Source organism: Mytilus trossulus, chromosome 2 (assembly GCF_036588685.1).
Source record: "Mytilus trossulus isolate FHL-02 chromosome 2, PNRI_Mtr1.1.1.hap1, whole genome shotgun sequence".
In the NCBI taxonomy this organism is placed as follows: Eukaryota; Metazoa; Mollusca; class Bivalvia; order Mytilida; family Mytilidae; genus Mytilus; species Mytilus trossulus.
The window spans coordinates 84,505,949-84,532,491 of record NC_086374.1 but is presented as its reverse complement, the minus strand read 5'-3'; the positions used below and the strand labels follow the sequence as shown (position 1 = coordinate 84,532,491).

The window sequence follows — 26,543 nt, the reverse complement described above, 5'->3', positions numbered from 1 at the left end:
TATATGTTTTTTTTGAAGGCCTTAAGATTTTGATAAGATTTAGTATATGTGAGACTACCATCTTGTTTGTGTCCACATGTGCATGTTGTTGAAATTGCAGATTTTTCAAATTTTTGGAACGGGGCCATTCGTGTTGTTTTGACACATCTAGTTTCTATTTGTATCCATCTGATGAGTTAAGCCTTTTTTAACTGATTTGTATATTTCATTCTTATGTTGTACTGTTATACCACTGTATCAGGTTACTGGAGGGTTGGGATCCTGCTAACATGTTTGACCCTGCAAAAATTTGTATGTATGTGCCTGTCCCAAGTCAGGAGCCTGTGTTTCAGTGGTTGTCTTTGGCAATGCGTTACATATATTTTTTTCATTTTTTGTACATAAATTAGGCCATTAGTTTTCTCGTTTGAATTGTTTTACATTTGTCATTTTGGGGGCTTTTATAGCTATGTGGTGTGCTCATTGTTAAAGGCTGTATGTTGACCTATAGTTATTAATTTCTGTGTCATCTGGTCTTTTGTGGAGAGTTGTCTCATTGGCTATCATACCACATCTTTTTTATATACATGAAGCAGGAAATTTCTCTTTCTGCATTATGATTGAACAAAAAATATATATCAGGTAGGTCAAGGATACTTTTGTGGATGTTGAATGACCTTTGAAGCCAATATTCAACTCTAGAGTTTAGACACAACTAAGTTTCAAAAGCATAAACAAACACGTTTTAATAAAACAAAACAAATGTTATGGACCTAGTTGATGCAAATGATCTCCTTTTGATTACTTCTTATTGATGCTATCATGTAACCTTGGTCTATACAGAAATCACCATATTGATGAGAAACAATTTGATTCAAGAAGTTTATCTTCAGTTCTTAAAGACTTATGGATAATTGTGTCAAATAGTGTAAATAGTGTTTTGCTTTTCCCTTAGTAAACAGTGGTTGTTGGGGTTTCTTTGGTGGGTTTTTTCATGGGTAATGGTATTGTCATGGTGGACAAGATCTGGATTTTATACAATTTTTATATTGTTTATTTGGTAGTGTGTCATGGTAGATTATCCATGTGTGCAGACTGAATTTCTATTTAGTACTAATACATTTCATTTGTTGACTCATGCTGTGACCTTGATCTTTGACCTTGAATTTCTACAGTGACAACACATTTTGCAGTCAATTAAAAACAACATCAACATACTTTCAAATTTTATTTTATGTTCTTCTCTGGAACATTTTTAAATAACATAACATCCTTAATCTATTTTAAATATCAACACATTTGGTAAATCATGTGTATCAAAAGTAAAAAACTCTAATTTTAAGAAAATAATCTACATTTTAATTTATAACTCTATTCATAAGAGTTATCTTATAAAAGATTATCAAGGAAGTAACCTTTTAAAAAAAATTAAGTTCACTATCTTATTATAAGCAAAATAAAGAAATTATTTTTACCAATTGGGGTACCCTTAGCTTATGAACTTGGTCAATAACAAATATTTAACTTTATATCATTTTATGGTCAATGTAAATTTTTAAGAAAAAAACATCTTCTTTGGTGTTTCTTGTCAATCAAAGTAGCCTCTATGACTACAAAAATTTAAAAGTGACCTAAGCTATAACAATTTTTGGTTTCCCTAACAGCACAAGAAAAATCACTTCAAGCAATTAACCTTACTATTAAAAACATTCTGAACTGAAACATAAATACAAAAAAATAAGTAAATGGCCATAAATCATACATATAAAAACTTTAAAAAAATCAGAACTGATTATCCATAGTATTGCATTGGAATTATAAAACTTATCAAAAATGAGTCAGGTAAAACTGTATAAAAATGTATAACAAGTACAAATTATTTTAGAAAACTATTTTGTCAACTTTACACGTTGTGGATATGAATCACTATCGGTATGTTTTTCTAAAAAAAATAAAAAATTACAACATCAAAAATATTTTTGAGTCCTTAAAATATTGTTTTTAAAATTTTAAAAAACACTATGATAATAGAAAATATCAATAAAATGCTTAGATATCAATTTAAAAATCTACTATTCAGGCAAACAGTATAAAGCTTGAAATATCTGTTTGCTATGTTTCATAACAATCTTGGTGAAGAAAAAAACTGAAATCGAGATTGTTAATTAATATTAACTAGACAAACATATGAAATACTTCATGTTTGTTTTTGTATATCCCAGACAGCCAGCCATTTATACAGTATGTCAACAGAAACACAAGATGATAAAATCTAGATTTTTTTTGTCAAAACCCAAAGCTGGCAAATATTGTCTAACAAAACAAAATCATTATAATAATGTGTTCTTTTGTTGCAAGTTTCAAGTTGACATTTCCACGACCTCATAGACAGGTAGCCAAAGCTCTAACCTAAAATTCACAAATTAAAAAACATAATGACCCTCTAATGTCATGTGCACACAAAAAAATATTGATAAATTCAATATTTGTGATATTTTATAAAAATCTTTTACCAACTCTTTTAAGAGGACATTGTGTTCATTTCATTTTCTTTTTGTGAAACAAAGATAACATCTGGGGATCTTATTGCTATTATAAACTATCCACCAGGGTTTTAATTTCAATATTTTATGCTGTTATCCAGGAATTTAAAACCTCAATTTTAATAATCTTAAATGAAAACAATCAGTTTTAACATTTTGACCACATAAAATGTACCCATACAAAACCTGTTTTAGAGACAAGAATACACAATTTGAACACAACAAAATGTGTTTTTTCTACAACATCGTATACAATTGCTGTCATCATTGAAAAGAGGTAGACAATAAGAGGTAATAACACAAAATATTTATTGCAATGTGAAAAATAAATAATTGTACAACAATCGGTGCATGAGTTTATAGATAGCACTAATGGTGCATAAGAAATGTACAAATAATTTACAGTGAAAACAAAACACACTGCAGACAAAACAAAACATGCAAACAGTAATCTTCAACAAAAGTTACTATTTCTTCTGTCAACGTTTTTGTTCTAAAAATCAGTTTTCAGTCACAAGCTGCTCTCAAAACTCTAAAACTACACTAAACTAAGAGTATTTTTTAAAACAGCCTAACAAAGTACAAAATTGCTTAAATAAATAAAATCGTTTGTATTTCTCTTTCTCAAGTTCTCTTTTGATCATACTACCATCTTTACTGCACAAATTAGTCAGAAAATTGTTGTTAATAAAATTCTTGTCTTTTCGTGTCAGTATCTTCCTCAATCATTTATGACTTCTCTGTCTCTGTCAGCAACAGCACTCTCTGTTCACACACTTACTGTGCTGTGTTATTAAGGGGAGATAACACATTATCTAGCAATGTTATCCAAGGGAGATAACACATGAGTCAATTGTTACCAAGGGAGATAACACGATTTGTCAGTTCATATCAGTACACCTGTCTCTGAACAGTCACTCATAGAACTGAAATGCTGTAATTGTCCCCCAGCAGATGTCACTTTCTGTTCTAGTAAACTTTTCCACGTAAATTTCTGTTCCATATTTGGAGCTCTGAATAATAACTTGGCATGTCGCATTTGATTGGTGGCAAAGTCTCTCAACAGGAAATGTAAAACAAATTCTGTACCTGGAAAAACAAATCAAGATCAGTTAATCAATATGCTTAATTTACATTGTAATATTTACACATATTCCTATATCTCCTCATGTCCTCCTTCATCAAAATAAGCCTTGACAGCAAGATTAACAAATTAAAAAAAGTTTCATTTTCCAAATATTTTTGTTCCGAGTGTCGAGGGCGTTAAGCAAACAACAATCAATCTGTAGAGTTAAAAATATACAAAGTATTCTTCTCTTTTTTTTTTTTAAATAAGTTGAAATTAAGACTTTGTTGGTTGCATAAAATCAGTGTTGTTTATACACACAAAACCACGAAGATGTGGTATGATTGCCAGTAAGAAAACTCTCCACCAGAGTACAAAGAACAATATTAACAACACATATAAAGTGCTTACCATGACTTCTCAAAGCCTCTATTCCATTTAAGTCCTTTAGATTAAGTGGCTCATGGATGACTTTTAGGTGTCCATCACGGTCATGTTCAGTTTCAACTAACAAATCAGAGAACAACATCACATGGACCTGTAATTAAAAATAGAGTATGTTTTAGCAATAGATTCATTTGAACAATTGGAACAAGACAGTGTAAAATATGATCAAAACTTTTATCTTTACCCAATTAAAAATGGATAAATTCTTCTCAAAACACTGTTGACTTGTAAAAAATATACAAACTATTGTATTGAAAGAATTGTTATATATACTACCACTTTAAAATCTTAACTACAAAAAATTTTAAGAGTTCCAGGAATGGAAATTTTAAATTGTGCATTACAGAAAGGGAAACAACTCTTACCTTCTTCCACTGGTTCCCTTCACATTTAAACAGTTCACCAGCATAAATCAAGTGTCTTTCTTCTTTACACAGTTGAAACACCTAGAAAAATAAAAAGTTTGAATATAATCAAAATGGTGCGCCATTAAAAGTTCCTTTTTTAAATCAAAGACTTTGAATTAAAACTATTTTTTTTTTAAATTAAACATTTTCTAACAAAAGGGAATGAATTCAATGTTTTTATCATTTAATTGAAAACTGTCCAGCAGATTTCTCCTTCAAATTAATATTTATTTACATTTTGTTCAGTCCTTGTATTACTTCTGTGTGTATCATTTTACAATATTTTAGTAAGAAGCAAAAGACAACATAAAAATGAAAAAAAATCACTCCAGATATACACAAACAACTAAAAAAACATCCACATTTTCATAGTTCAAATAAAGAGGTTTCAAGTTATATAATATACTTACAGGCACATTAGGTGGGAACACCAGTTTATCCTGGATCCTCATTACTTCAGAATCCATAGATCTCATAGAACAGGAAACGGGGACTTTGGAGGGATGTGAACTAACACTGTCAGAACTGGATGACCTTGACTTATGACTTTCAGAAGCAGATGATGAGGTTAATGACGACAGACTTAAAACTTGATCAACACAACTGTAGTTTGAGATTCCACTGACACATTCTTGTAAAACTGAAATAAAGAAAGAGAAAATATTGTATTGATAATGTATTGCTTCTTGTAGGCTAATCATTTTCAAAGATATTGGTGAACATAAAAATTCAATTGGCTTGTAAATGCTCTGCTTACAACTGAAATTTTCTTCTTATTTCTTTTTATAAATGTATGTAACAAAACTTTTAATATACCATTTTCAATATAGTATGTTCTTCAAAAAAAGATTTCAGGGTTTTCATTGCTCACAAATAATGGCTTTGTCATAACTATAAGATAACCTACCTTCTACAACATGTTTTAATCCCTGAAAGTCTCGACTCTGATTGTCTGTATTGAGGAAGATTTCTTTAAGGGTCTGGTATAGTTCATTAACATGTTGTACAGGTCTGTAGATAAAGGCACTGATAGATGGCTGACCGGATTGCAGTTTTGGTTCCTAAAAGAAAAAAATCTAAATATGACTTGCTATTTAAAACTTTGAACACTAAATCATATACTGAAATTCTTATTTGCTAATTAAGAGCAGCTGCTTGGACAGTTGTCAGGATTGTGTAATTGAAGATAATTTTGGTTCATCTTGTTTCAATTGTATCAACAAATTAGATTCTGCACATTTTTTTTTCTTTGTATATGTAAAAAAATCTCATCACATACTTAATATCTTTTCTTTTATGTATAATGCAAAGGAATTTACAAAATATGCAATAGTGGTGAACAACTTTGCATTTCAGTTTTCAAATTTAATTACTTATTTTAACATATTTTTTGACATACCTTGACAAACTTGACAAATTCTGGATTTTTTCTAAGTTCAGCTAATGATTGATTGGCTCCTGCTATTCCTCTTGCGTACAAATCATAAGCTTGACAAATCATGTTCACCTGAAAAACAAAACATTCCAATATATAATAAATATGTACATCAATTCAATGTATAGCATGCATGACTATGCTGTATGGGCTTTGCTCATTGTTGAAGGCTGTACAGTGACCTGTAGATAATAATTTCTGTGTAATTTGGTTTCTTGTGCAGATTTGTCTCATTGGCAATCACACCACGTCTTAATTTTTATAAATCCATCATGGATGGTCAGGATTTCTGTATTTAATGGCATAAATGTGATTGGAATTAAAAGATTGTTACAAAAGTTAACATTGAAAGGGTAAGACAATTTTTTTTTCATTAGAAACAATCAAAAATAAAGATGGTAACTAATATTTCTTATAATCTGTTTAAAGTTAACTTACCTTAGATTGATAGATCATACAGAGATGTTGTACAAACTGATGACCGTTATCACTACTGGACACTGATGTACTGGTGTCTGTGTCAGAAGAATTCATGTTGTCCTGCATCTGTTTTACGTGGTATTCTGATATTGTCACCAACTGTAAAAAATAAACAAGTTATAAAATTTAACAGTTATGTATATCATCATGTTTAGAATTAATTCTGTCTAATGTCCAATTTTGAACGTGCTTATTTTTCCTGTAAAAGCTGGTTCTAATAGTTCATTAATTATCTTTTTATATTACATTTTTACTGTTCAGAGATCATTTTATCATGATATTCAACTTGATCTGATAAAATTTATTTCAACAGGGCAGTAAACTCAAATATGACAAGTTTTTCATACCAATAATTTAGCAAAAACGAACAATATTGCTCTCCACTTTGAAATCAAATGTTATATTATTTTGCTAGAACTTACCTTTTCAACATTCTGGAAGAGGGCTGAGTGTTGTCCCTGAGATAGAATACAGTGACGTAGAGGGCGTGAGTATCTCTGTATCCCAGCATGCATCAGATCAATAAAGTCCATTTCTACTGTCAGCAGACGATGAATGGCTTCCTGTCTTCTTTTCTCTGTTGATTGCACTGTCTGAAAATATTATTCACATTTTATTATATTATGTCAACACAAATCTTTTTAAAGATAAATTTTGTCTCAAGATTCTTATCTTTAAACAAAATGAAACATGTTTTCACTACAAAAAATAAAATATGGCTGAACTTGAAATCACCAGTTCAACTGATTTTTTCATGTCATGTAAAACAAAGAAGTGAATAGATAAAGAATAGTTTTATTTTTAAACTGTGTTTATAAAGATGAAACTGGTCCTTACCTGATATCCATTACAGAGAAGTGGCAGAGGTGTACTGGTTATAAGGTTACTCGGTAATGAGTAAATCCCCTCGTCAACAGAGAACTCATTCTCTCTACAGTCATTATCTGAGTAATCAGCATCAGAACCATCATGCTGATCATGTGTGTTTCTCATGGCAACATAGTTTTTATTCTGATAATCTGGTACCCTGTTTATAGGATAATCCAGTCCTCCTATGTTCTGGTACTCTGTCACCCTAACATCCTGTTGATGAACTGGTACTCTAGGAAAGTCTGCCAGCTTTCTGGTGTGCATGTTTTGGTATGTATTACAGTCAATGTTTTGGTAATTCTGCATAGTTCTGTAGTTCTGGTAATTCTGTAATTCTCTCATGGGAAGATAATCATAGGCCGACATGGATGGCTGTTTATTGACTTCAGTCTTATCTAATGTTTCCGTGGATACCTGTTTTAACCTTTGTACTTCTACTATAAGATGTTGTCCTCCATTTCTGTAATAAAAAAAATAACCTTTAAATACATATCAAATTAACAATCTATTTTTTAAATATTTTGAAGAAATAATTGTCTCTTTACTTTTTTTAAATTTAATTTAGAAAGCCTATTCTTTCATTAGAATAAAATTTCAAAGAAGGTTGAAGGTCGGAAATTCAAAAATGTTAACAAATTCATTGACAAATATTCATGAAGATAACATTAAAGTCCTGTTTACTAGACTTACTTGACAAGTTTTGCCACACTACCAGCCTGTGACCTTGACACATTCTGTCCATTGACCTTGATGATACAATCCCCAGGATGTAAACCAGCTGTCTCAGCAGGGGAAGCCCTATCAACTCTTCCTACTTTTACAGGGGATTCCTCCACAACAGAGAATCCATAACCATGCTTCCCTCTCTCCAGTGTAATCTATAAATAAAATAAGTAAGGGTTTATGATTCAAATTCACATAAAACTCAATCCCTTGTGTACTTTTAACTTCAAGGGCCTAAACCTACCTTTATAATAGCTTTCATTTTTATCATTCTTCTTTAATATTTCTACTTATATATTTCTTTTCCTTTTATTTTTTTTCACACCTCCAGTTAAGCTTGTTAAAACAATACTTGAGTAAAATGTTAAGAAATTGTACTGAGAAGTGAATTTAAGTTCCTTGCACCTGACGAAAGGGAGATAATTTAACTTACTGTAAGAGATTCCATGCCCCAAACATCCTGGTTAACTGGTGGTACTGGCTGATCTATAAACAAATAAATATAACATTAATACAATAGAACTTATTAGAGAGATTTTAAATGAATTCATGTTATACTTTATACAGTATATTATATTTGTTGGTCTGTTCCTTTAACTCAATAACATTTTTGCAAGAGGACATTAAATAACTTACTATTTCTTTGAAAATTAATAAATTTACATATAAAAGAAGTTTGCTGGACATGCTGAATATTCAATTTTGAATGTCGCTTCTTAAACATTACACTTAACAACAATTGTGTCAATTCTAAAGTGTTGTCACACTTATATAGCACTGATGAGTATAATTAATTATAATTGTTGACAGTTTTGTCACTTCCAATCAGTACTTTTGAGTATTATTAAATCAAACACTGCTATATTTTACTTTCTTTGTGACTTTATATGTAGTATACAAACATGTAAATGACTTACGTTTAACTTGTATTGATCTTTGTTTACTAGATACTTGTAAATGTTTCTTTCTACCAATCTCTTCTGTTAACAAATAATACCATCCAGTAATGTCCTAAAATATACAAAAAAAAATCAAATTACAAATTTATACCACATTATTGTACAGAAATATCCTGGTAAAAAATAAAAGTTAGTTTTAAATAAGTATGTGCATGTGGTGAAATTTTTTAAAAGGTTTAAAACATTTCATTGTAATTTTCATAGAGAACATGTATCATTGTTTAATAAAAAGCAGAACAAGAAGATTGTTGCATCTTTTTACAATCATTGACAATGACAAGGTATATGGCTTCTTATAATCTTGTTTCAAATAAACTAGAAAAACACTAATTTCTCAGTTGTTGAAATATAAATGTGTTAATACTTGTTTAATTTGTATCTTTCTGCAAGTTTCGTACTTTTTTTTTAATAAATGACATAAAGAAATTAATGTGGCAAAAATAAATCTAACAAAATCATGAATTATTTCACTGCATGTATGTTTGCCCGGAGGACATAAATTCTAGTCTGACCTAATTAAATACAGTTTAAGGTAAAAAAGGCGTATATAATTACAATAGTCTGACCTAATTAAATACAGTTTACGGTCAAAAGAGGCGTATATAATTACAGCTTACCTTGTTTGGATTCAGCAAGTGTCGGACTCCAAATGACATGCATCCAAGAAATTCACACATGCTAAAAATGTAAAATAATTAACGTTTTAAAAATAAAGTGTAACTATGCATAAATAAGTCACAAAAACTTCAAAAGGACAAATTTGCACCTATTTACCAGATTAAATCTAAATGTGTCCATTCTATGGAATAGATTTTAAATAAAGTTTCAATTTGACGATAGTTAAAGTCTTGTAAAGGTGTCAATTTAATTCACAAAATTTCAATTTTCTGTCATTTCTAAATGTGACAATAATAGAGTGCATTGTTGGCTGATCTTGATCGATGAAGATCAAAGAGTCACACATGTGAGATCAAAGGGAGACTATCTAGCAAATTATCCTCAATGTACCTGATAAAATCTTTTACCAGATCAATATCTATTGACTCTTGCTACCAAAATGTGACAAATTATGGGTTGTGAAAATAAAATGTTGATGATTTTTAATGATTAAATTTACCTTGTAGATTGGTCCTTATTCCATACAGAAATATATAATCTCTTGTGGTAGTCTTCTTCTAAAAGCTCACTGAAAAAAAACAAATATAAAATTTCAAAGTCAAGAATAACTTCATTTTTTAAAATAAGAAATAGTATTGATTTAAAACTGTACCAACTGAAAGCTTCACGCAGAATCTCATGTATTTAAAAAAAAAAAAATTATACATGAAAAAACTCTTGAGGTTCAATATATCTAAAAACAAATTTTGGAAAAATAGATTTCTTTTTCCATATTGATATTCATATTTAAATATATTTCCTCAATTTTGAATTCAAATTTCTAACGTAAATAATAATCCATAGTTTTTATATTGTCCATATCAACATTAACAGATGTCGTAGAAAACAAAATTAATAAAAGTTGACCAAATTTCTAGAAACAATGACCAACATGTGCATGTAATAAAACTTTGAATCAAATGTCCAAAATCACCAAGAGATATGGGCTTTAATTTATTTGTCTCTACATGTTTGGAATTATTGTAATAAGCTTAAAGCATGGCTCAGCAGCAGGAGTCTTATAGTCTTAATATGGAAGGACAAATGTTGGGTATTCAATGTTAAATGGATTTCAATATCTCCAAGTGTGGAATCATATAGAGGGATTAAAAAGTTACTGACCATTTAATTCTAAACAGGTTCAAACAAACAAATGCTGGAAACAGATGCGGGAAAATGTTAATATCAAATGTTCTAGGGACAAAGTACATATTAATGGCATATTAAAATATTTGGACCAGAACAAATCAGAAAATAAAGAGATTTGGTATGATTGTAATGAGACAACTACATAGTATTTACAGTAGATTATTGAATGTGTATAGTACACCAAAACATTAACCATCACTGTTATTCACCTTTTCTTTTGAAAATCTTAACTTATATTTGTTTGTATAAATAAACCAATTTTTCAAGACGTTTCGGCCATGAAAAATTGGTTTATTTATACAATTATATACAGTATTCCTTTTGGAATTTTGAAAACAAGGATTTATATTTGTTTATGAAGACTTTAACCTGTCATTTTGCAGTGAAACACAATTGGTAATAAAAGTTTATTTTCTATTGAGATTATAATTTTCAGAATACAAAGCCTACTTTTTATGTAAACAAATTTCAAATATTTATCAAGTAGGAGTCTTGGAGAGTCAACATACAACACAAAAGCCATGATTTTCTCTCTATCCCTCCTCTTAAGTAATTGTTATCAACACAAGTCGAGGTGATAATTTGTCTTTCAATAGAACTCTACTATTACATGTATTTCTATAGAATTATGAAGCTACCATTGAGCCTAGCCTTTCATGTTATAGGATTAAGATTATCTTATGATCGTGTAAACATCTAAGGTGTGAATCTTTCAGGTAAAATCTACAGGTATGTTACTTTGATGTTGGATAGTCAGATTAACTAATACATTATCATGTTTACATAACATTCAAATTATCAAAATAACTAAAAATACTTTTTATTTATACTTTTCATTTCTTAATCTACAAAGTCTTAATAATATGATCTCTATTCCAAATTCCCTGTATGGAAAAGATCTTTAGAAACCATACTTGAAAAACCTGTTCTATAATTTGTTAAACTCAATATTTTTTTTCATATAATTAATTATCAATTTAATATATTTTTTATCTCATTGTTAATCATGTAACTTTAATCACTAATTAGAAATATGCAAATAACTTGGCAAGACAAATTATGGTGGCACTGATTCATCATTGTCAGGACTGTCAAATGACAACTAGAACTTTCTGTTGTAACTTGTTTTAACATTTTCTAAATGCATAACTGCTTTTAGCATCTTACACTGAAACTAATTGAAAGTACAAACCAGAAGAAAATACAAAATATGCAAATTTTTATTGTGTTTTGAGTACTTACAAAGAGAATTTCTCATCATATAATGGGTTGTTGGTTTCACCTCTAACATCAGTTTTACATCTACATCTCTTACTATCATCAGGAATTAGAGACATCTACGGAAAAAAAAATTAAAGAATATAAAAATAAGACATACAGTTTATAAATATGTTAAACTTTAAAACTAAACAATCAATCTAACATACATGGTATTTACTTTAATTTAATAAAATGATGAAAAAGACAAATCAATACATGGTTTAGCTTTTATCTTTTCATATTTTTAAAGATCTCTATTTTATACATGTAAGATCTATATAATGAATGCTGAAGTTAAATTGACTTATCCCCCTTTGATAACAATAAACTTACTTTGACAAAAGAATCACACAGTGGTCTCTGTTTTGATGACAAATGTCTGCCTTGTACAACTGAAAACATAATATTAATATTTTAAATACAAATATAATCCTGATAATAACAATACACAATAAAGAAGCTTATAAATATAAATAAACAAACAAAAATAATTAAAAGTAAGTGCATAATCTTTTCATCTTTGAAGATGTTTTTTTTTTAATCTTTTGTAAGCTACCAATTGAATAAGTATTTGAAGTTTATAATCCTTTTATTCTATTACATCATTGCAATTTGAGAACACTTTCTAGATTAAACTTAAAAGACAGTTAGTATCCCAAGCTGAAGAAGACTACAGGAGATCTATCAAAACATACTAATTAATTAGTAAGCTTACCATGGACAGTTAAAAGTCCAAAATTCATATAGGCTGAAATCTTAAGCTGACCTGAAAAAGAAAATAAATATGTTACTAAAAATCAGAATTTATCTTGAAAATCTATATTAATGTAAGTTTAAAATATGCATTTTTATTCAAGATGCTTTTACTCAAACATTCTGTTTTTTCTTACATTGATGCTTAATAGCAACATTGCACATTGCCCATGTACAACCATTTCAATCCTATAACAGTGTTTAAGATAGGACTTCAGGTAGGCCATGCACAGTTGAAAGACAATGGTCACATTATTAATTTATTTTAACTAAAGGAAACAATATGATCATTTTTCTTTTATAAAAAATCAAACAATTGAATAACATCTATGACTAAAACTAATTTTTGATTAACAAAAACTTTTTTAGTGTTCAAAATGATACTTCAGCACCAGAAAAAAATCAATATTAGTGAAGACAAAATGTGCTGTATAATATTTACAAACAAAAATATTTTTTCTCCAAAGTTACTTATTTTATATCTATTTTACATCAAGACTTAAATCATACCTTTAGTAGTAAACATTCCTTTTTTAGATACACTAATTTCACTGTTTAGATGATTTAACATCATTGATGAATTTCTCGTCATTTCATAAACTTGAGATAAATATCCTTTTTACAAATGTTTACATATATAGGTGCAATCCAACAATCTAAAAATCCCTTTCAACTAATACATGTATGTAATACATCAAAATTCCATAATAAGATCATGTGCTACTTGCAAGGTGTTTGTTTACATTTATCTAATTATCATAAACTTCTGATTAATGAAGGATTTTGATTGGTCAATATTTTTAAACTTGTATATTTCACCTATTGATCACATAAGTAATAAACACAGGTGTAAACTTAGACACTTTCTTGAGTACCAATACATGACACTTTATGATTATATTTATGCCAAATATCAACAAATTATAATTTATATGAGTGACATTTTCATATGTGAATACTTCCAAATCATAAAGTTTTATAATTTTAAGGGTCCTTAGTTTACAAATTTGTATGAGTTTATAAAACAAGTGGCTTCGTTGAAGAGTAAGTATAATCTAAAATCGGTAATCTATCAAACTATTGCCCATGTCAAGTACCGATACAGTCTTGAAATAATAAAAGTTAACAGTTATTCCTAACTTATAAAGTAATAAATTTTTCATACTAGGTATCAGAAATATCATATTCTAACTTTATTTACAGATCTTTATTACTTTAAAGGGTTGACCAGGCAGTACTTAAAGAAAGCCTTTTAATTTAACTATAATTTATTACATTTCCAGCAATTAGTGATTTTTAAAATTATAGTGTTTATCATGTTTATAAATATTGATATGAAAATCATATTTATATGAATAATCCGCTTCATTACCAGTTTTAGTATTGGTTCAGAATAGGTAAAATGATTTACTTGTATATTATAATGAACTCTGTATCCAATGTCCCTATGATTTAAATGGTCAGTTACCAGTTTCCATATGTTCTTAGTTATTATAAAATTGTTAAGGAGTAATCAGTTACAAAAATGTCAAGTTTGTTATAAAAAATACAATGCAAGAATTTGATAAAAAATTATAACTTTTTTAACAATAAAAAGAATTTCAGTTCAGTGACTTTAATTTCAAATATAATTCAAACTTCAATGTTTGGGAAAAGGGCACCTGTTCCGAAACAGAAGCTAGCAATCCACCTTATAATTAGTTTAAAGTGGCACACACCTGTACCGTTAGTGTATAGGAATTTGAATGTCTTGATGATGACATTTGAAATTTTGAAAATTTGAAAACAGCTGCTACTGTTAGTTAACATAAAAAGAGAGTCAGGGTGGCGTAGTCAGGGGTGGAAGGCCATTGACCTAGAAGGGCATATACCACAAAGGGGTAGCTATCATCAAGAACTGTTGCTTAGTTATCTCATCACAGAAGGAAATTTCTTAGCTTCTTATTTTGTAAGCATTATGAATTTAAATTAACAATTCCCCCTTCAAGTAGCCTCATGATGACAGTTGCACCTGTCTTTTCTTTGTTAGGAAGGTAAATTTAGGATTATATCATGACATAAAATAGATCTTATCTCCTACATATGATGGCTGATGGTCATGTAAATTATATGTAATCTTAGTAATCAATTATATTTTTTGGAATTTGAATTTGAAAAAAATCCTCATGCCAAATCTTTTTATTGGCCCCTAAAAATCATATTAAATAAAGCAGAATAAGGATATAAATTGCACATTGCACTATGAATAAATTGTTTTGTTTTTCTGGGCAAACATCAAACCCTTTATTATATGCCATGTCAGGTACTGCCATGTGACAGCAGGCAGGTGTTTTGTATGTAACAGCACTCTATTTTTCTTGCACTAAATTTTTCAACATTATGAGGATTTACATAAATAAATCAAGGTCCCTTAGCTTATATTAACCGTGGTACATTAATCACAAACAAAAACTTTCCCTCTGATAGTGTTACCCTCTTTATTTGAAAAATGAAATTTCAAATTTTTAAATCTATCTCAGTTGATAAAGATATGCAGGCCTTGTGTGGGCCACGCGACTTGCCAACATGTTAACCACAATTTAATACCACAACAATAAAACCTTAGGTAATCTATTTAACTGTTCACAATGACTTCTCATACCTGTTGATCTTTACCCTTTCAATTTAAATATTTTCATTTAAATTAATAGGTGAGACATTTGAATTTATCAATAAACTGACAGAAATGTAAATAAAATTGACAAAAGATGTTTAATATTTTACTGTAGCTGCTCTTGATATAGATTTAATTTAGATTATTCGGGAAAGTGGGTATGTGGTATGTGAAAGTGTTTGCATCAATAACTTCATTGTTAAAAGAACTGCTGTTATAAACCAATATCATATCTAGAAAATTTTATGAAATCATAAGCTTTCATCAGTGATTTTGCTAGTCTACGAAAACAAAAACGGCTAAAAATTAAGAAGTAATTCAAATCAATTTAGTCAATAAAATTTTTCAGATACACAACAATCTGGACACCTGACAAGTATGATCAAGTGCAGATGACTTTAGATGACCAGTGTCCAAACTAATGTCAAAAGTTATCTTTTATTTGATTTGAATAGATGACCAGGACTCATTCAATATATAAAATTACAGATTCAATTTAAGAATATCTAGTTTGCATTTTTATGACTTATTTAAGTTCTCATAAAAAAAGATTTAAAAGTCAGATGAAATTTGACTTATTTACAATGATGACCGATCATTAATGTAAAAATTCTCATGAATTTGTACTTGGTAATTGATCTACTTTGAATGACCTATACATTTCACACTTGCCAATGTCAAAATAAGTTCATGTTTCCAATGATGAAATATTCCAACTAATTTGTATTGCTAGTGTGTCTTGATTAAGCATTATATTTCAGAATTCTTTACAATCTTTGAGAATTTTATATGGGTTTAGGAGTTCATGAAAGTCACAAGGTGTAAATCATACGCTGTGTCAGTTAAATCTGATCAGATCAAATTTGTCATAAAAAATCATAGAATGTAAAGATATTGCCAACTGTTCAATGGTCAGTTTCCTTTAATTGTCCTAATTATCTCTGACCATCAGAAGACAGGGTTAAACTATGTCCTGGTCAAGTGTCCAGTTAGATCAAAAGGCACAGTAGGAAATTTGACAGTTTACAAATTTTATGGTCATTTTAAAAGTCCCAAGGTTTTAATCTTTAGTTTAAATCATCTAATTTTTGTATGGATGAACAGAGACAGATTCATAGAATTTATGTGTACAATTCATCACTTAAATCACAAAGTCAAAAACCTTGGAGAAAAAACTAAGTTTTTAGATTCTATCAACAAAAAACAAGATCAAGTTATCATAAATATTTGCTACTGTCTTATAAGAAAGAAGATGTGGAATGATTGCCAATGAGACAACTCTCCACAAGAGTCTACATGATATAGATATATTTGAGGAGAAAAAAAATCAAATAAATTTTTGTACAAATTCAAATACTGATTAGGCCTAAAATAAAATATTGTGTGTTTCCCCAATCCCTACCGACCCTTCAAAAGTGATCCTACTCATAAAATTTTATTGTCAAAACTAAGTCAAATATTATTTTATTCATTTCTGATTTTCGGGCCTGCCAGATCATCCAATAATATTCAGGCTTTTTGGAAATATTTTTTTTTACCTACCTACCTACCCACACCTGGCTTGGCAGGGTCGGGATTGGGGAAACAAACAATAAATTGATTTAGGCCTTATAGATATTTTATTTTGAAGAAATGAAAGCTTATATCAGTGTTATCAAGTTCCAAACTACTTGACAATAGGAAGTGATCATTACTAAAGGCTTTAATCCCTATCAAGAGTTAATTTCCTTATAGCAAACAGTCTGACGTAACTATCTCTCTCCTGAGAGGGGGATTTGTATCAACCATGGAATGGACTTTCAACTGATATCTAAATTATCAAATATTATCACAACCACACTGATAATTAGGGAAGCATGTTAACAATGTAAGATGTAAACTACTGGTGAAAACTGGTGTCAATTAGAGGGTTCTGTAATGATCCAACTTGCCTTACACCTGTTCCAAGACTAAATATCTTAAATACTGAAAATTAGCAAAACTTTGAAATTAGATGTCAATTAGATTTGTCCCCCTTGTCAGTCCGATTGAATAGAATAAAACAATATTTAATTGAAAGCATGTCTGACCATTTTAAATCTAACAATTACATCCCACAGGACTGCTGAGTAGACATTTTAAAAACATACCATGAAATGTGTGTAGCTTGATAGCATCATTAGAAAGTTCAAATGTTAATATTTATACAAAAACTTGTTAGTTTGGACATGGTTTGGCCATTTCAATGACCAGTGTGGGCAAAAGCAGCTGTTTTAAGTCACTGTCTAATTTATTTATTCTAACTGTCCAGATGAGGAATTTGTCAGGCATAATTAAGATCTGTCTCCTGAAGACAGAAGATTATAAATGATATTTATTTCTAGCAACATGTTGCACCAAACTAAGAAAGGAAAATATAACTGAATCATTTACTGATTATATTTTTTTTTTTTTCATAAAATATCCAATAATAACAGAAATTCTGTATTCTGAGAATAACCCAAAATTCAAATGTTTTGCAAGTAAATTTTATAATTTGACCCTCCCCCCAAATCACTAGTTGTCATATTGTTCTACAAATTGTGAATTACTATTAACAATTTGTACACATTAAAATACAGAAAATTCCCTATAATGGCCATAAAATATGTCAAAGAGTGACCACTGGCCACAAGAAAACAGCATGACAACAATTACCAACTACACAAAACAAGATCATAATGGGCTTAAAATGACCCAGTGTTCAAATCCCCACAGTAGGTGTCTAAACAGACACAAAATAAAATATCCAGGAAATACCCACTAACACATCAAGAAATCAGCCATTTCCAAATCTATTACACACAGGAAATGGACAGTGACAAGAATTGTATAATGTCCAAAAGTTGTGTAATGACAGAGATATTTAACTTGACCACTCTATCATTACACCACATTGTAAACTTATCAACAGACAATAAAATCAAATCTTTATTACCTTAATTACTATCTAAATACAGAATTTTATGGTTTAAACTTCTTACTGAGGAATATATTGGAATATATAATTTTAAAGGTTTTAACGTGGTGGGTTTTAAATTTTATCATTCTATGAATGTTCTATGATTTGAGTTCAACTTTGTATTTTAATATTTAATTCCCTTGCAAAAAAGTTTTTAGATTCTAATTGAGGGTTATTTTGAAAATATATCCTTGTATCATTATCTTAAATTCAGTGTTTTATGAAATGTTATTTTTTATGCTAAATGTGAATAAAAATTTCAAAAAAAATTTTGAGCCAGGGCAAAAACTTATAATGGACACTCGATAATATATGTCCTTGACCAATGGAAGTTTAGTAACATAATTTTTCTCAATTTTGACAATCATATACCTTGATTCTGCAACACTTTCAGGGGTTTTGTCTTTGACTTGGGTACCAGTCTCTGATTATTGTTGTTGGGAACCAGCACACCAAATGGTCTGCCCTGGTTACTGTGTTGGGAGCTACAGCTGCCTGGATGTGAATCCTCGGTACCAGATGAAGTCCTGCTAGGACAGGAATGGTTGGCCTTTGGTGTTGAACTTGACTGTGGATATGAACTGTCTGGTTGTAGGCTACACACATCATCTTCAAGTCTCATCTGTTTTATGGGACTGGCAATCTCTTCATAAACATGCTCCATTATAGATTGATAATATGGACTGTAAGGGGAGGTTACTGCATAATCTGAAAAAAAATCACAACAAATTAGTTAAATTCAACTTTTTCTTGTAAATTGCTACAAAATTGAAATGCAAAATTTGATTTGATAAAATAAAAAAGATAATATTTTATCCAAATTTTCAATACATAATTCCAGAATGGTAAAAACATTGTAATTGGTCATTCTAATAATTTCCATCAACTTAGGTTTAAATAACAGCCAAATCAACACAATTTAAAATCCCAAATTTGCTATCCATAAAAATACCAACTTCTCATTTTGATAGTTTTCTGTTAGTCTGAACATGGAAAGATTTATATATATTTCTGGTTGCACAAGTTGTAATATGAGCTGTCACAAGTATTATGACAAGATCCTACCAAACTTTCTACTTTTGTATCAAATCTTTCCATCTTAAGATAACTGTTTAACTATTGTAGACTTAGGCTGATCACTTAAACAATAACACATGTCAACATGTGCTGATTTGATCTGGGGTAGATATACAATTCTTCTTCCAAACTGCATGTACCCTAGGGGTCTAACTATGGACAATTACATGTATATCTGTGTAGGAACAATCGAATGACACAAATCCAAAATGATGTGACATTTTACAACTAAGACTTCATTAGGGAAACATCAATATAAATAAGTTTTGTGTGTATTGGGACATTAGTTGGCATGCTAGAAGTATTGAGAATTCCAACCATAAGGTACCCATACAGACAATAAACTTTCAGTATTATATTGCATATATGTCAGTCTAATAACTTGCTCCAATCAAAATGTTGTTGAAATATAAATCTGCAATTTTTCTGCATTAATTTAAAAGAAATGACTTGCTTCAGAAATTCTTTTGGGGCCTGTTAGTTTTGTTTATAATACATGACTGCAAAGAGGAGAAAGCACTGACGTTTATCAAGGGCAATTTTTGTTTTATTAATATTTAATTTATTGTGTTTAACAGTTAGATTGAAAATTTTGGCATGTTAACAACACTTAATTTCAACCTGTGTCTGTCTAAATTTTGTGTTACTGTAAATTTCTCTTATTGGCATACAACCAACTTACATCTATAGTAAAATTATTCTTTTCTAATAATTTATCTATATTTTTAAAAATGAACTTGCTTAATCAGTATGATATTTTTTCCCCAATACTAAAACCATATTAATGATATTATCATATAAAATCATATCATTCTCTTGAACCTAAGGCTATCTTCTCATTAAGTTATTATTTAATTTGTGCATGATGATAAGGAATGACACTCATCTTCTACTTCATAATAGGTCTTTATCTTAATTGAATGTCAGGTATGTTCTCCACAATACAACTTTAGATGTTATCAGGAACATGGATTTAGGGGACTAATTTACTACTCCCATTTAATTAACCTGAAGAAGTTCTGGGTCATTGAAATTTTTAAATACTTTATCTCTGACATGTCGAAACTACAAAACTCTGAAAACTGTGTCAATATCCAACAAAACAGTGAGTTGGGAAAATTTTAGGAGTTGTTTCTGATTGACTTTAATATATTTGTATCATTTTTTTTCTCTAAATGATAGCACTTTTGTTCTTGATGTGTATTAATTATAATATATTTAAATTTCTGGCTTATGTTTTATAATTTGCAGTCTATTTTTCAAAAGTTATCTGTCATTTGTTTATTCGTTCATTGTTTTTTTACATGAAACAGGCTGTTAGTTTTATTGTTTGGATTATTTTACTACGGTATTTCCAGGTCTTTTAAAGCTGACTATGTGGTAAGGGTATACACATTGTTGAAGGATGTATTACTTTGCTGTAAGGTGACCTATAGTAGTAAACTTAGCTATAATATGGTCTTCGGTGAACAGTCGTCTCATTGGCAATATTATACCACATATAAGTACATGTATTTCAACTTTTATATCTACAATGTATGATTTTATGTTTTGATTGAGTAAGTGTTAATGGTCTAACAACCTTTACACATTGGGAATCTTTACCGAACAGCAGATGAACGAGAATGTCAAAGACCAATTAAACAAAACAGAAAACTTATTAATGCACACATTTTGATTGGATAACATGGTTAATACAGCTGTTAGTCAAAATGCAATATTGAAAAATTCTGATTTCTGCAGCTTCATTTGTATATACATGTAACAACATCAGGAGAAGTTCTGCACACTGTTTATAAGATTTCCTACATGTATTAGAATTCAAACACTTACTTTTTGATTGGCCTACTTGTTTTGAAAACTTGAAACAAATTCTTATATATTATATGCCCCTTGCAAGTTCAAGACATCTTTCTGAGTAGACATCTCTGATTGATGACCATCATGCAACATTGGTAAAATTTTGTACATGGCAACAAGTAATGTTTAAATCTATCACAACTTATAGATATATCTACAACTAACCACTATGTCTTTATAATGTAAATGTATCTCAGCACCACATGTTACTCTTCAGAATAAAGACCTGTATTTTCCCATAGTCGTCAATTTAAAATTATCATGACAAAATGTTATAAATGTTTGCCTAGTTTTATTCAAGAGCACACAACCTGAATCGTTTCAATGACACTGTTTGATACAAGAAATCATATCCTAGAGGAAAGCTTTAAATTGTATACAGTCTGGCTACTCTTAATCCCTCTAAAACATCCAACACAACAATACTTAAAGTCACTTAATATCAATCTACCAGTTGCTTTGTGGTCAAATGACCGCTGAGGGTTAAACTGAGGTTATGTTTTCAGTTAAAACATACCTAGATTGCATGCTATCATGGATGACATGCTCTTTTGAATCTGCACTGTATGATAAGTACTCTTATTGCTTGTTAACGGTCAATGGGGCTTTCATAGGAGTTTAAATCTACCGTGGAATATACAAATAATAACTGCCAATGATTACTTAGTGCAGAAATACAACTTAAAATAATTGAATCGAATTTGGAAGTTCCAGTCTTTTTTTAAATAAAATTTTTATTGTCAAATATATGTTAAATTTATTATACAAAACAAAAAGATAATTCCCCCATAGTTCCAAGTAAATGAAAGGCCTTTTGTGGTAAAAAAATGTATCTTTTATTTAGTGCAGATTTGGCGCAGCTTCATAGGCAATGTGAATCTTTCAAGCATAATGGTATTGATCTTTTTACAATTATACCATTAATGTCATGTACTACATGTTTCTATGAAGTGCATGTGTACTATACATTATAAAACCCTTAAGAGAAGTGGTACAATTGTCAATAAAAAAATAACCATTCTATATAGACACAAGGACAATGTCAAAAGTGAAATCACAAAGAAGCTGAATTCCAAGGAAAATTCAAAACAGAAAGTCCCTTTATCAAATGGCAAAATCAAATGATAAAACACATCAAACAAATAAAAGACCCCTGATTTATGTATAAACAAGAATGTTTTCTAGTAGTACAGGATGCCCCATCACACTCTCATGTTTTATGTTCAGTGGACTGTGAAATAAGGGTAAAATTTGGCCTTAAAATTAGAAAGTTCATATCATACGGAACATGTGTACTAAGTTTCAAGTTGATTGGACTTCAAAAACTACCTTGTTTAAAAAACTTTAACCTGAAGCAAGACAGACAGACGGACGAACAAACGTAAGAATGAACACAGACTATATAAGCTAGTTTCAATTCTATATGGTCATAAACAGCTACAAAGCATATTGCCATGTGACAGATATGAAATACGTATTCCTGAACGCTGATACCAGAAACTAAGTTTTTCTTTAAAGAAACAATAGAACTATATTTGCAGGTCACTTGGAAAACTGACCATTCAGGTCAATTATGATCAAATTAGAATATACCTGACCTTTCAAATGTAAGGTTGAACTCAAAACCTCAGTGTTGACAGACTAACCAAAGATTCTACCTTTCCCTACTAACTCAATGAAATCTGCTGTAACTTTTCATGAAAAGTCCAAGATTCCAAGGTCATAATTCAACTTATCAGAAAATTAAATTCAATCTGAAAGTTATCATTATCCACTAATGGAATATGACTAAATGATTATTTGTTTTAAACACCAATTTTTCACAATTGATTATCTTGGGGGTGGCCTGACAGGGTGTAGTTCTTTAGTTTTGGTGGAAGTAAAAGCTATTGACCTTCACTTTGAAAACTGACCATTCAGGTCGATGATGATCAAATTAGAATATACCTGACCTTTCAAATGTAAGGTTGAACTCAAAACCTCAGTGTTGACAGACAAGTGATTGCTGTGGATGAAGTTATGTTCTACTTCCACCACTCTACCTGAGGCCTCATTAATTAATGGATTATGAAAGAACAGAATCAATGAGAACAGTATCACAATATTCCTTAACCACAGACATAGAAGTATCCTCATAGAAATCTGTACTTCACTTTTAACATAACAGGTCCATCATATATTGTACTTATTGGATTATTACAATAAAATATGAATACATGACTTTACGTAAATGTATATAACTATAAATAATGAAAAAATCATTATTTTTGGAAGAACAAGGCTGTTGAATAAAAGGTGAAATACATACATGTATTATACCTTCTTCTAGATAAAATTACCACCTTAAATTGTAAAATTACTATTATTTTATTCAAGTTTCTGACTTTTCTTAACATTTACAATAATTTATTACCTGTAAGTGATTTATCATCAATATGTCACATTTGTCCCCAAATTTTACCAAAGATGTGAGAATTGAACTCTAGTTAATTACCCAAACAATAATCAATCTAAATTGTAACAGGTTAATATAAAGAAGATAACTTCTATCATTATGTTATAATGTATGAAGGGGGCAAACAATGACAGTCAATAGAGGTTAATTTGAATAGGGAAAAGGGTTCCCCTTGTCCGATTGTAGTATCTATTCTAACAGGCCATTGTGAATTGAATAAATGATACTTCAATTCAAATAGATGTCTTGATTGAGTGGGTCACTAAGTAAATAAAGAATTCAATTATGTGGGAAAAAGGTTTAAATTTCAAAAGAAACAAAATAGTGTCAAACCATGTTTTATGTTTCATCTTTCAATTAGTATCAATAGAAACAGAACCACATAAAACGGAGACATCACAAAGTAACTAGACGATTTGGAGTGGAACAGGTAAAGTTTGGCTTAATAAAAAAAAGTAGCTCCTTAAGGTGGACCAGGGGTATACACCCTTTTAAACCACATTAGACTACAGTATGAAAATATTATGCTTTTGAACAACATTTATTGATTGCAATTGATTGTCTGTGTTTGATACCACCTTTAGCACTATTGGAAACATTGGTGGATCCAGGGGGCAGGGGGTTCAGGGGGTTGGAACCCCCCCTTTTTTTTGGCCGACCAATGCATTTGAATGGGGACATATAGCTGGACCCCCTCCCCTTTATACTAGATTGAGATCCCCATCCCCTTTTATACTGGGTTGGGAACCCCCCTTTTTAAAATGGCTGGATACCCCCTTGGAAATATGACAATATACATGTACATTTTGTACAATATAGAGGCAGCATGATTTAATGATAGAGGAATCAAAGATGCCCTAAGACAACCACCTACATGTACCATGGGCATGACTGGCAATCTAGTCAATTAAACTATTGGAGTGGTACACACTTGCCATGTGCAGGGTTTGAACTAGTCCAAATAATTATGCCGTTTTTGTATGGCTTTTAACCTTTATGATAAAAAAAATTTGGTCGTGAATACATGTGCGAAGGCATAACAGACAAATCAAAAATAAATTTTAGAATGCAAATGGGGAATGTATCAAACCGGCCATAGAACAAACAGCAGGAGGTCACCAACAGGTCTTAAATAGCCTTTCTAGACAGCATAATTTTTGGACTAGGTTTGAACTCACAATTTCAGAGTTGACAGCCTAGTGTTTACTGTAGATGAACTAGTCTACAAATAGTTCTTACATCTTGAAAGGCTAGTATGGAGTCGAGGCAAAAAATTAAAATTGCCTTCCAAGACGTCATAATTATTTATTTAATTAATTACATTTTGTAGAACAATGTAATACCACTCAGTTATCTCGTGTATGCGTCCAACTACAATTTGAATGATAACAAATAACAAGCAAACTCTATATACATGTATAAAGTGTAAAACAACAACTTTTAAGTCAAGAGAATATCTAAATAATTATTCATACATTTTAGAAATTGTTCTGATAAAACCAAATAGTGATTGAGCATTACAATTTACATGTATAACAAAGCAAAATAATAAACATGTAAAGCAGGAATACATGTCTGACAAGAAACTGACCCTTTGGACATTTGTGACACCAGGAAAGTGTTAATAGGGGGGTGTAACAAACAGAATATTAGACTGGACATTACCCTTAGGGTTAGGATACACTATAATTTACAAGTCACACAAATTCTGATATCATAAAAGTGTTAAAAACATGACAATACATTGTAAATACCTGCACTTTTAAAATTTCTTTTTGAATCTGAATAACCGGAAATTGATAATTTGAGAATATTGATCTGATACAGAATCACACAGACATTAAGGTCTGTTTAGGGATTTTTATTAAAGAAAAAAATAATGAAAAGTTTTGACGTCCGCATAATTTATATTTTTTTTTCTCAGTTTTAGTCTTGTTTCATTTTCATTATTACTAACAAAATATCTTTAAACTCTCATACTTTTCCTGTAAATCATGTAACTTGTAGGACACCGATTCGATGCCCCCTTCCGTACCTCACGTGGTTGACTGCTGTGAAGAACATCTGCTACTCGATGACAAACTGACCAAATCAAATTTTCAATTCAGCAATTTATTATGCAGGTTCAAATGAATAAAATAAAAGTTACTTACCTTGCAAAGTCAGTATATATTAAAAACTTTCTATAAAACTAATAAAACTCTGCAAATCCACGCAATTATCGATAAAAATTGTAGTGTTTATAATATCCATTTACACATTGTTGTCATAATCGTAGTTGAATTCAGCGCCGGTGCGTGACGTCACAAGAGCGACCTCTAGCGACCAAGGTGCCCGCTATAGTCTATTTTAGATAACTCTGTTTGGCTTCGTTAGATTAGTGAGAATTAATCAAGCCATACCTATCCGAGTATGTTAATCAAGGATTTGTATATTATACTATACAATTCCTTGATATAATCAAATAGACTCATAAATAAAAATAAATTCTTTGGTATTGAAAAAAGAGATCTTTTATAAAATTATCAATTTATTTAAAATTATGTAATTTAGTGAATTTTGAGTCAAAACCGCCTCCTGTCTGACGCTGAAAAATAAATGTAAAAGTCACACAAGTTGTATGTCATTTACAGCAATATTAAAGTATACATACTGCAGTGACATGTTTTGAGAAAAAGTGAAGCATAGGTTTCCACTCTATAATAGACACCAAGGGATTTTGAAAACTACAACGTGACGTTTAATTATTATTTGGAATTGGAAATTGTGCGTTGTTCTCATCAAATTTAA

General features: G+C 30.0%; 1 protein-coding gene across 3 annotated transcripts; it reads right to left on the bottom strand.

Moving 5' to 3' along the window:
* Positions 1-2,814: 2,814 nt before the first annotated feature.
* On the bottom strand, positions 2,815-26,094 carry LOC134708201 (uncharacterized). Of its 3 annotated transcripts, none has more exons than XM_063568553.1 (19): positions 25,907-26,094; positions 18,734-19,069; positions 12,691-12,741; positions 12,309-12,367; positions 11,958-12,052; positions 10,027-10,095; positions 9,527-9,587; positions 8,868-8,961; positions 8,384-8,436; positions 7,918-8,105; positions 7,195-7,687; positions 6,780-6,950; positions 6,316-6,456; positions 5,842-5,949; positions 5,350-5,503; positions 4,853-5,082; positions 4,401-4,481; positions 4,000-4,126; positions 2,815-3,611 (listed from the first exon to the last, which is right to left on the bottom strand). In XM_063568553.1, the coding sequence occupies exons 2-19, from the start codon at positions 19,023-19,025 to the stop codon at positions 3,409-3,411; spliced, it is 2,670 nt and encodes an 889-aa protein (XP_063424623.1). In that variant the 5' UTR covers positions 19,026-19,069; positions 25,907-26,094; the 3' UTR covers positions 2,815-3,408. The 3 variants fall into 3 exon arrangements, with proteins under 3 accessions (XP_063424623.1, XP_063424622.1, XP_063424624.1); XM_063568552.1 differs by lacking the exon at positions 25,907-26,094 and adding an exon at positions 19,318-19,449; XM_063568554.1 differs by lacking the exons at positions 18,734-19,069; positions 25,907-26,094 and adding an exon at positions 13,239-13,406.
* Between the last annotated feature and the right edge of the window lie 449 nt (positions 26,095-26,543).

Excerpts from the sequence above, each read along its gene's own strand:
- LOC134708201 (XM_063568552.1), bottom strand. Across the intron at positions 5,504-5,841 it reads AATTTGTCAAGTTTGTCAAG|GAACCAAAACTGCAATCCGG; the intron begins GTATGTCAAAAA and ends TTTTTCTTTTAG. Across the intron at positions 4,127-4,400 it reads AAGGGAACCAGTGGAAGAAG|GTCCATGTGATGTTGTTCTC; the intron begins GTAAGAGTTGTT and ends TTTTAATTACAG.